Source organism: Bidens hawaiensis, unplaced genomic scaffold, assembly GCF_021521415.1.
Source record: "Bidens hawaiensis isolate Kalapana, Puna unplaced genomic scaffold, B.hawaiensis_p1.1 tig00025381_1, whole genome shotgun sequence".
Classification (NCBI taxonomy): domain Eukaryota; kingdom Viridiplantae; phylum Streptophyta; class Magnoliopsida; order Asterales; family Asteraceae; genus Bidens; species Bidens hawaiensis.
Window position 1 is genome coordinate 181,078 of NW_027494054.1, and position 10,935 is coordinate 192,012.

At 38.0% G+C, this 10,935-nt stretch overlaps 1 protein-coding gene and 1 pseudogene across 1 annotated transcript; both read right to left on the bottom strand.

Annotated features, from left to right (window-relative positions):
• Positions 1–340: 340 nt before the first annotated feature.
• LOC143571471 (putative L-type lectin-domain containing receptor kinase S.7 pseudogene) lies at positions 341–2,533 on the bottom strand (annotated as a pseudogene).
• A 2,052-nt stretch (positions 2,534–4,585) lies between these two features.
• Positions 4,586–9,891, bottom strand: LOC143571485 (uncharacterized). Its single transcript, XM_077056895.1, has 8 exons — positions 8,496–9,891; positions 7,343–8,176; positions 6,016–7,231; positions 5,512–5,858; positions 5,258–5,431; positions 4,908–5,050; positions 4,733–4,827; positions 4,586–4,656 (listed from the first exon to the last, which is right to left on the bottom strand). Exons 1-8 carry the CDS (start codon positions 9,861–9,863, stop codon positions 4,616–4,618), a joined length of 4,218 nt encoding a protein of 1,405 aa, XP_076913010.1. The 5' UTR covers positions 9,864–9,891; the 3' UTR covers positions 4,586–4,615.
• Positions 9,892–10,935: the final 1,044 nt, after the last annotated feature.

A 10,935-nucleotide genomic window follows, 5' to 3' on the forward strand; every position in this document is an offset into this window, starting at 1 on the left:
AGACCTGAATTAACATGTTGATTAATTTGAGTTGACCCAAATAAACTCATATATAATATATATACGTTTTTTACAAATCAACCCATTATTTAGACAATGGGTCATTATTGTCATCTATAATGAGTTTTGAATGAATAAGGTATTAGATGATAGTTGTCCGATTACCCGAAGCCCTATACATTCATCAAAACCGAATATTAACCTAACATTGAGTTTCTACCAAGGCATTCCTAACAATTAACTTTTAACTACACATATGACCATAAACTGTGCATGAACAACACCAAATCAAATCAAAGAATAAACCCAAAACCAATACACAAACTTGCTAATCTTGAAACTAATCTATACGTATCTCAAACCTAGAATCATCACCATCTTTTTCTTCTTCTTTCACTAGATCATCAACACTCAACGGCATACTAGCCGAAAAACTCACCTTCGGCTTCACACTTGGGACCTCCATCTCGCCCCCCTCCCGGTTCAAAACTTGCAAAACCCGCCTCATCGACGGCCTCATTTCGCTCCTCGGGTTCACGCAACTCAACCCGACCATCAAAAGCCTCTTCCCCTCTTCCTCGTCAAACTCCCCATTAAGCCGCTTATTGACCGCACCCAAAACCTCCCCTTTCGCGCGCAAATCCCAAACCCAATCCACCAAGTTCACCATACTCACACCCCCGGTCTCCTTCTCAATCGGCCTACGACCGCAACAAACCTCTAGCACCACCACACCGTAGCTATAAACATCCGTTTTATCGGTCGCTTTCCCACAATGTAGATACTCGGGAGCTAGATACCCCGCGGTCCCAGCCGTAAGAGTAGACACCGGGCTCTTGTCATGGTCTATTAACCGGGCCAGCCCGAAATCGCCTAACCGGGCATTTAAATGTGCATCTAACATCACATTACTAGACTTTATGTCTCTATGGATCACCAACTTATCACATTCTTGATGCAATTAAGCCAAAACCGAAGCCAACCCGATAGCAATATTATACCTATGTGCCCAGTTCAAAAACCCCCAATGTTTCGGGTCTTGATACAACACGCTTTCTAAGCTCCCGTACGGCATTAAATCGTAAACAAGTAACAACTCGCCCCGTTTTACGCACCACCCGAGTAACTGGACAAGGTTCTTGTGACGTAACCCCGCTATAGCCGATAACTCTGCGAAAAACTCGGTTTTCGCTTCCCGAGGCCTCAATGATCGCTTCACGGCTGCGGGTGTACCCGATGATAATATGAAGGCTTTGTAAACTGTCCCGAACGAACCGTGCCCGATGATTCGGCTTGAGTGGAAGTTACCCGTGGCAGTCTTTAACTCTTTGTAACTAAATTCTCTCGGTTTTCTCGTAACTTGTTCCTTTATGTTCGTTTGTGTTTTGATTTCCCGCCATTTTTTAACCGAAATGTACCCGAAAACGAGAAAGCCCGCGAAGATGAAAACCGAGCCCGTAACTTCAAGACCGAGCCTGAGCCCGTTACGGTTATTGTACCGAGCACGAGAAGTGTTCGGAAACCGAACCGGGACGGTTTCGGTGCTAACGTTATGCGGGTTATCCAACCGTGGAACGAACCGTTTGATCCCGAACGATTTAAAGCTCCATCTTTCAATAGAATGCGTCTCTTTACTCCCTTCTGTCGATCCCGAGAACCCGAAATATATAAGTTCTTGAAAATACACCGAAAGATCGATCGACACATTCAAAATCGGGTTCTCGGGTTTGAAACCCGAGAGGGTCAAGAACACTTTCAAACTCCTCTCATCATGATTGTAATCAATCCAAGAACTAAACGAAACACCCGTTCGTAAATCGATTCCCACGGCCCCACAATCGGTCGTCACGATCGAGTTCAAGCTGTCGATATCCAACCCGGCATGGTTCCGGTTGGGATCATTGAAATGCGGGTCGAGTCGTGTATCGAATTCGATCGCAATGAACTTGTTTTGTGCCAATTGGGAAGAATTGACAAGACCCAAGTACCCTCCGGGCGACCCGAGGGTCCGATTCTCAGGGGATATGAAGAACGATAAGCCGCCGCCGCCGGAAGGGGATAACGGGTTGAGGGTTGTGATTGAGAATGAGAATGCTGTGGAGAATGAAGTGGTGGAGTTGGTTCGGGTGTCGGAGAAGCGAATTGGGTTATTGTAGATGACGGTGCCGGATGAGGAAGATGGGAAATTGGAGTCCAGGGTGATTCCGGCGGTGGTACGGTGGTAGGAGTCGCCGGAGAAGGTGAGGTTTTGAAGAGGCAGAGGTGGGAATTGGAAGGAGATGGTCCGTGGGTATGCGGTTGATTGGTTGATTATGAAGCTGAGTGTGAGGATTGTGAAGAGAATTGGTGGGTTTCTTGAGTTCATGGTGGAGATGATGGTGGATTACGATGGTGGGTTTTAACGGTTTGAAAGAGGAAAAAAAGCGGGAGTGAGAATATATGATTGAAATACTAAAACGACGCCGTTCTTGATTAATATTGTAGTTTGTTGAGAGGGAGGATGACCAAAATGCCCTTATGGCAAGTTAACATCGACAAAATCTTCTTCAGACAAAATTTGTATACGCAGTGTAAATTATCATGTTTCCGTCTGAAAATTTGAGTCTTCCTCTCCTGATGTTGTCATTCAAGCTTTGCCACTGTTTTTGACCAAAAATTCTCAAAATGTTTGCACTAAAACTCGTTGACTCAATCACTTGATAATTGTTAGACGATGTATTCTAAATTAATCAGATTCTGTCACACGTCATAAAACCGTCGGCTTGTTAAACTTATACATCTATGCCTTTGGTTGTATTGGAAATTTGGAATAATGGGTGTTGTGTTCGTTCACATTTCTTCTACCGTAACTTGAGTTGAAACTGACCGAACTGTTTAAACCAAAGAAGATCACCCAATTCATATTCTTTGAAGTTTATATAGTTCCATTAACTTTAAGAAACTGGATTCAATAGTTCAGCCAACTTAACTATACTTGTCTAGGAAGGGTTTATGTAACGGAACCAATCGAGTTTCACTTTTCTTGTATGTTTTCAAAAATTTAAAATATTTGTAATTCAAAAACTAATCTAAGTTGATAATCTTGAAGAACTATCCCAAAATCTTACACCGTGATACCGAATTGTTCTCAAACCAGTCCTCCCAATCCTCCAAATTGTTTTACATTTTTCCAATACTATGGTTACTGATCCCATACATAATTTTCATCGAAAACAGTTGTCCACGACAGCAAGCATCACTTAATTGCAACAAGCAATGAAAATTATTTTGAAATAATAGAGAATAACATACATTCTATTGTACAATGAATTTAAAAAAAGGTATGAAATATTAAGATAGTTTTAAAACTTCAATGTTATTGTTTCTATTAGTTTGTAAACTTAGAAACGTGTTGAAATGTTTTTGAGATTTTAATGGGATATTGGGTTAGTAACACTTAGGGGTGTGCACGGTTCGGTTTGGGCCGGTTTCAAATTGTTTGGTTTTTTCGGTTTTCATCATTTGATCTTAAAACTTTAAAACCGAAAATAATGAATTTAGATATAAGTAATTTTGTTAACTGCCAAGTACTAACAAATTGATTAATATACATTCAGGCAAAAACATTTGAGTTACATATTTATTAAGTTCTTATGAATTACTTAACATAAAAAATATAAACATATAGATCTATAAATTCAGTTCGGTTTGGGTTTTTCGGTTTTTGTTACATACAAAGCCAAAACCAAACTGTAAGTTCAATTTTTACAAAAACACAAAGCCAAACCATCGGTTTATGTTTCGGTTTGGATTTCTCAGTTTTTTCGGTTTCTTGTACACTTCTACATTTATTTATCTTTTATTTATATAGTTTCTAGATTTTAAAATTATAAAGATTGATAGATCTATAATATTTATTATAGCTTGAAGTTACTTATTAACACTTATTACATATCTCTGGTAAATACACAGTAGATCATAAGGTTCGTCAGTGTCATGGAACACCTTAGGTTCAACAACACTCCAACTGTGCCACAATCGGAAAAACTACACGCTGGCTCCGTTTCTTGTAGCCTCAAAAACATGGTTGGGAGGTTTTCTTACTTTATAGTACAACTGGAAAAACGAGCTGGCATGCCAGACAATGTAGCAGGTCATTTAAAAATGGTCAATTTGGTTCGGCCAAAAGTAGGTTTTGACAAAAATGGGTATAGATCAAAACAAACTGTTTTAAAAAGTTGGAACTTCGAATGTGTTATAGATCCGTTAACAAGAGTCATGATCCAAAACACCGATGGCCAAGATTATGTCAAATGGGCGGATTTATTACACCCATAACCCACCCAGAGAGAATCATTTCGGAGAATAATTACATGCTAAGAATCACAATCATTTCCGTACATTCCTTTTTCACATCATTCAGCAAAAAACATATTTGCTTACCAGCATGAAAACTAGAGACAGAACCCACAATAACATATGCTTGGCACTAGAGCTGCATGTAAATTTGTAAGCATGGTCATAATTCAATATGCGCAACATAAACTGTTGGGTAAACGTACAATGTCAACAAAAATATAAACCCGAGTAAAAAGAAAGCTGATACCTTTAATTTCCAGCTGAGCAATTAATTAACTTAGGTAACATATTTTCCCAGTAGCCTTCGAGGCAAGAGAACTGCAAGCACGTAATCATAAATCATGGTTATCATACATCAATCAACACTACAAAATATTGGATAATTTATAATTACCTTCATCCATGTTGCAAAAGCTATCTACATAGAAGATTGATTCAGGGTTGAGTTTCTGTTGTAGTGGTAGAACCATAGCCAAGCGATTTTTATTGCTGAAAGCAGTGAAACAGAATATTTACTTGCAACTTCACTTAAAGATTTAATGATTAAAAAAATATATGTTAGTATTCACCTAGCCCATGAAGGTTTAAACTTTTTCGTGGGCCGGTCGTCCTCTTCATCATCGTCGTCATCAGATCGATAAGGAGAAATATCGTATGAATTTTCTTGACTGGTCAACTTCATTACTGGTGACTTTCCGTGTACGTTTGTTGCCTATGAAAATAAAAATGTTAATCAGTGTAGGAAAATAGGCATTCTGGTAAAAGGTGAAAAACATTATAAAAGCGTCCCAAATTTTTAAAATTTGTAAATTGTTTATGTATTATATTAAATAAGATTAAAAAGATTATGTCCATTAAATAATGTAAACTTCTTTTAAATAAATTGATTTACACAACTTTTGGCCAGTTTCATTCTTACCTTGTAATCATCGGAAGCATCACGAATTTCAGCAATAGATTCAACTTGCTGAACAGCATTTGCTAAAACTTTGTTTGTCCTGAACTCATTGTCTTGTTTTTTAACACTACTTTCATTTGCATTCTTATTTTGTCTCAGATTTTCAGCTTTCTTCTTGTTTTCAGCATTTGCAGCCTATGACAGTATCAATACAGTAAGTATTGAAAGTTGAAACAATGAGCACAAAGAACTACAAGAACTGAAAGACAACTAACATTTTTGGCGTGTTTTTCGATCTCCATTTTCCCGACACGTGTTTTTTCAAAGTTTAGTTTTTGAGTTTTTTGTGCTTCTGCAGCAAGCTTTCGTTTTTTAGCCACTTGCTTCTTCTCTTCTTCCTCCCTTAACCTTTTCCTTGCTGCTATGTCAGCTTCTTTTTTCTTTAATTCTTCCTGCTTCTTTATCATATTTAATCTCATTTGCTTTGCGTTTTCTTTCTCGATTCTCGCTCGTTCAAGCTTCAATGCTTCTTTTCTCATTCTTCTCTCGTTTTCCTTCTCTTGATCACGGCGCCTTGTGGCCTCTGCAGCCTCCAAAGCCTTCACTTTGATGTCTCTTTTCACTTCAAAACAAGTTTAATCGTATATCAGGACATGTTAATTCATCAAGAAAATACAAATACATAAAAAACAGAAGCCAATTGATCCATACATAAGTAAACTAGTCGAAACTTCCACCTCTATATTTAAGATGTAAACAGATAAAGATATAACTTGTACCTGTGCCAGCTGCTGCTGCTGCTGCCTGTTTCTGTTGAACTAGTGAAACAAATGATGTCATATTTGATACAATATTGTTACGTTTAGTGTCCTTTTGTGATGATCTGGGTATTCCACTTCTCATACTGCTCTTGTTTTTACTAATTTCAGATAAGTTCCCCCGAGTACTAGCACGTGTAACAATTGACGAACTACGGTTATTCCCGTTATATGTACTTGCCGTAAACCCATGATGGATTTTAGGCTTATGTTTGACTTTTTCACAAGTCCTAGAAACACTAGCCTCTGTACTGACTAAATTTGAACTATACGTATCTGAATACTTGATGGATTTGGTAGATACATGTTTTGCATGTTGAGACCCTACTTCAGGAACTTCAACCACCATCTCATCATAATCATTCTCGGTTCTTTCAATTTCCATTTTGGGAGAAACCTTAACTGAACTTTCATTTTCTGCTATTACATTTTCTTGAAGTTCATCATTCACCTCCTCTGCATTCTCATTTTCTTCATTACTGTTTGGATCTTCTTCAATTGGGAAGCATGTAAGCTCAGGATTTGAACTCAATTGCATCTCTGAACTACCAGAACTTGATGCTGATCTGTCCCATAGTTTTCCAGTAGGAGACGAATAAAGGTTTTCTGATTGCCAGTAAAATGGAGTACCATAATTAAACGTTTGATGCTGTGGCAAAACAGAATCAATTTCAGTTACATAACTATCACTTGTTTGTAGATGCTTTCTATAATCTTCATCAAGAATCCCTTGATTCCCATCTGCCATGAATCCATATAAGCCTTGAAACTGATGTGAAAACTGAGATGATGGTGTCTGCATGCTTGCAGATTTACAGATCTGCTCTATGATGCTAACTCTTTCCATTGTGGTACTTGGGATTTCCAGTGTGTCTAAATTTATTCCACCTTCATTATTCTCAATATTTAAATTCCCAATTTCCTCATCTATCAAAAAACCCTCATAAACAGGTCTAATTTCATCAGAGACCATAGTTTTGTCATCATTTTGTGAAGGCTGAACTGAGTCATATGAGGACACCCATTCAGAAAGGTTTACTTCAAAGTTATTATTTTCAGTAACCACCACATCATCATTGATGGTTGGACTTACAGGCCCCGCATCAGCAGTTGGTTCAAACTGTTTGAGTGCGTCAGAGATAGCTGTAGTGTCATCATCCACTTTAGTAACAGTTGCCTGTGAATACATCACAGAGAAATTTTGATCAGAATATGATTGCAAAAGAGGAAAACTAAATGTATTTAACTGAAAAACACGAATAAGTTGCTATCAGGGTAGCATTAATACCTCTGCAGCTTGAAGCGCATGTAAGGACTCTGTCCCTTCTGGCAACTCACAAATGGTCTCATTATTAAAACTCTTATCGCGGCTCCGAATGCCATGTGATTGGGAGAGGTTGATCTTTTCAGATGAAAGTATTGAAGCAGATTCCTCAATGGAATTTAAATCATTTTCAGATTCTGCAGCTTGAGGCTCATGTACGGACTCTGTCCCATCTGGCAAATCACAAATTATCTCATTATTAAAACTCTTATCGCGGCTCTGAATGCCATGTGATTGGGATAGTTTGATCTTTTCAGATGAAAGTATTGAAGCAGATTCCTCAATGGAATTTAAATCATTTTCAGGTTCTGCAGCTTGAGGCTCATGTACGGACTCTGTCCCATCTGGCAAAACACAAATCATCTCATTATTAAAACTCTTATCGTGGCTCTGAATGCCATGTGATTGGGATAGTTTGATCTTTTCAGATAAAAGTATTGAAGCAGATTCCTCAACAGAATTTATATCATTTTCAGGTGTCTTCAGATTCAAATGAATAGCATCTCTTTGAATAGGTACTCTAAATTTCCGGGACTCTGAAAAGCAGTTTGGTTGGTACTCAACATTTTTCTGCTGGTTCAAAGGGCATGTGTTAAACTTGGCAGAATTCAATTTCATACTGGGAACCTTTAAATTTGTGCCATCTTCAAAATCCTTGGATATTGAAGAACCAAGATCTACATCAAAACCCTTGTTTCCTTGTTTAGTCAAACTTGAAATGAACGATGACTTGCTATCTGGGGATACAGGTATAAAAACACCAGAAGCACTTTCTTTCCTTTTATGGCTAAGATCACCCTGTCAAAAAAGAAATATATCATGTGAACAATGCTGCTAATAGAAGAAAATAATCATTAAATGTCATATTTTAAAGTGCATCAGAACTTTGATAACTAAATCCAAAAGTAGGGAGAACAACATAAATTCATGTATCATAAATAGCTAGTATACATTAAGCATAAATAAATAGCATAAAGTTGTGGAGGATATCAAATAGTTGGCAAAGCCTATACATGGCCTCCAGCCAACATCAGGAAGTAATAAAATTGAGTGAGTATGCTGTATTGAATTGGGTTTGTTTGATTTATAAAAAAACTACCATATCAAGTAAAAATACCTCTTTGATTTGCACCTTTAACGAGGATGTGTAATCTTCCTTCAAATGAGACTTTCCTGAATGCGTCTTTGTTTTAAAAACACTGTCGACTTCTTTGGAAGATATATTTACCTCACATGTTACATCAATATCATCAGGTATGGAGACCATAGAGTTGTGCTCAACATCCTCCACCACTGAGTTCACATTCGTTTCCAAACCAGTATTTATCATCACATCTTTTACAAACTCATCAGTGTTGTTACAAGACTCTGTCCTTGCAGCTTTTGGGTTGCTGGACACAACATCTGCATTTGGTAATTGCTGCTCAAATAAATTGCCACTAGATTTATGATCTATTGATGATGCAGACTCCTTTAAAGAATAGCATTCCTGTCCCAACATTACATCCGACTTTCTCTTATTGGAAAGTGGGCTACAGATTTCATTTAAATCACATTCACCGATTTCATCAAAGTTAAGTTGCTTTGGTTTAACTTTCATACAACAGTCTGAAGTGGCCAAATCCAACTTAATACCAGAATTTACAGGCTGCATTACAGCTGGTGCATCTATTGGCCCGTTTCGCACAACAATTTCAGCATTTTCTTGGTTGTTGCCACCAAGTGAAGATCTTTCAATCTCTATATTGGAAGAAATGACTGGCTTCAATACACCTCCGCCTTCTTTTGGATTGCAAGAAACTGATGTGCCCATATTTGAAGACTTGTTTATACCACTAATCTGTTGCCTTGAACTTCTAGACCTTGTTGTTCTCCCACTATAGGGCATATTTCGGTTTTCTGTGCCCTGTTTCTTCCTGGTTCTTGATTTTTTGCTAGCGTAACTTCCCAAGCAGATATGAGGAAGATTAACACCATTAACATGACGATCTTGTTGTGATGAATCACCTGTTGGCTGCACCTTGATACCACCATCAAAATTTTCCTTATCAGAAGATGACCCTTTTTCAGCATGATCGTTCTCTAAACTTGGGTTTTCATAACAATTGTTTGGTTTTGCAAGTGTAGCACTATGACTGGTTCTATCATTTGCTTTGTCACCCTTCTCTTCTAATGCCATAGAAGTTGATCCAATGATATCATTGCATTTGTCCACTTCTGAAGGATGCTTATCTTGAGTGACTTGATGTAAATTGGAGCCACCACTAAAAGAAATATGGGTTCTGCTTTCAATACTTAAACAACTTTTGGCAGTCGTTTTCCCACTATTGCGAAGCTCCCGAGCTTTTTGCCGAGACTTGGATCTCTGAATTCTAGCAAGTGATATATCTGGTGCAGCATAAATGCTTGTTATTCTAGCATCTGTCTCATTCTGAGGAGATTCCACACTGTCATCATGTTCAGCAAAACAATTTATGCTACACATTGTGTCATTATTATGACACTCGAGTGGCGCATCCACCTCATTCAGAGGGGATTTAACATTGTCATCCTGCTCAGGAACACAATTTAAGCTACCAACTATCTCATTATTATTACACTCAAGTGACACATCTGGTGCAGCACATACGCTTGATACTCTAGCATCCACCTTGTTAAGAGGAGATTTAACACTGTCATCTAGCTCAAGAAATCGATTTAAGCTACCTACTATTTCATTACTGTCACGCACGGTAGTTGGTTTATTGACAGCCTTGTTAAAAGCATAGTTATCCACACACGTTACACTTGATAATCGTGCTTTGCCCCCAGCAGCAACTGGTCTGTCATACAGAGAGCAGCCACCAGTTGAATATCGAGTGGAATGTAGTGGAGGTCGAAGTAAGAGCCTAGATATGATCTTCTCTTTCTCCAACTCTGCAAAAAAAAAAATCACCATTTTTTCACAAACTCATAACACTGTTCCATATATAATACACAGAAAGATAAAGGTAGTAAGATACTCATAGTAGTAACCGAACATCAGTGTCGGAAAAATTGGACTAGTCAACTCAATGCTTAATCGCTAATCGACAAGTGACCGACTAATTTTTAATTAACCGGCCAAATCGGTCCTAGTTGGACCAAATCGCCAGCAAATTTCCAAACAAACTTTGTAAATTCCGAGCAACCTTTGTAAATTACAAATAAAAATGTGTTTGTGTGTGTGTGTGTATAACTGAGAATTACATATAAAAATGTGTGTTTGTGTGTATATATAAAAGTATAAAACTGCAACGTACCCATAAAAAAAATTCCAATCGAATCTCTAGACCCCACCCCACCGGCCGAGTTCAACAACACTCCCAAACACTATCCAATTTGATATCTACTTTCACAATTGCTTAAACGGACAATGGCCGACAAGTGCCTAGCGATTAAAAAACACATTGAAGAAACCCCGTTCACCCCAGACAAACCCTAGAAATGATATGTCTACTAATTCATTCAGCAATTAACATCATACGCGTACTTAAATCGAACAATTGGATGGTTATTTAATACCACTGGGATTAGAA

What these genes read in the sequence shown, in the direction of transcription:
- LOC143571485 (XM_077056895.1), bottom strand. Translation starts at nt 9,863, where the DNA reads ATGTGTAGCATAAATTGTTTTGCTGAACATGATGACAGTGTGGAATCT. An exon ending in TCGAAAAACACGCCAAAAAT is followed by an intron (nt 5,432 to 5,511) that starts GTTAGTTGTCTT and finishes ATACTGTCATAG; the next exon opens with GCTGCAAATGCTGAAAACAA. An exon ending in ATGCTTCCGATGATTACAAG is followed by an intron (nt 5,051 to 5,257) that starts GTAAGAATGAAA and finishes TTATTTTCATAG; the next exon opens with GCAACAAACGTACACGGAAA.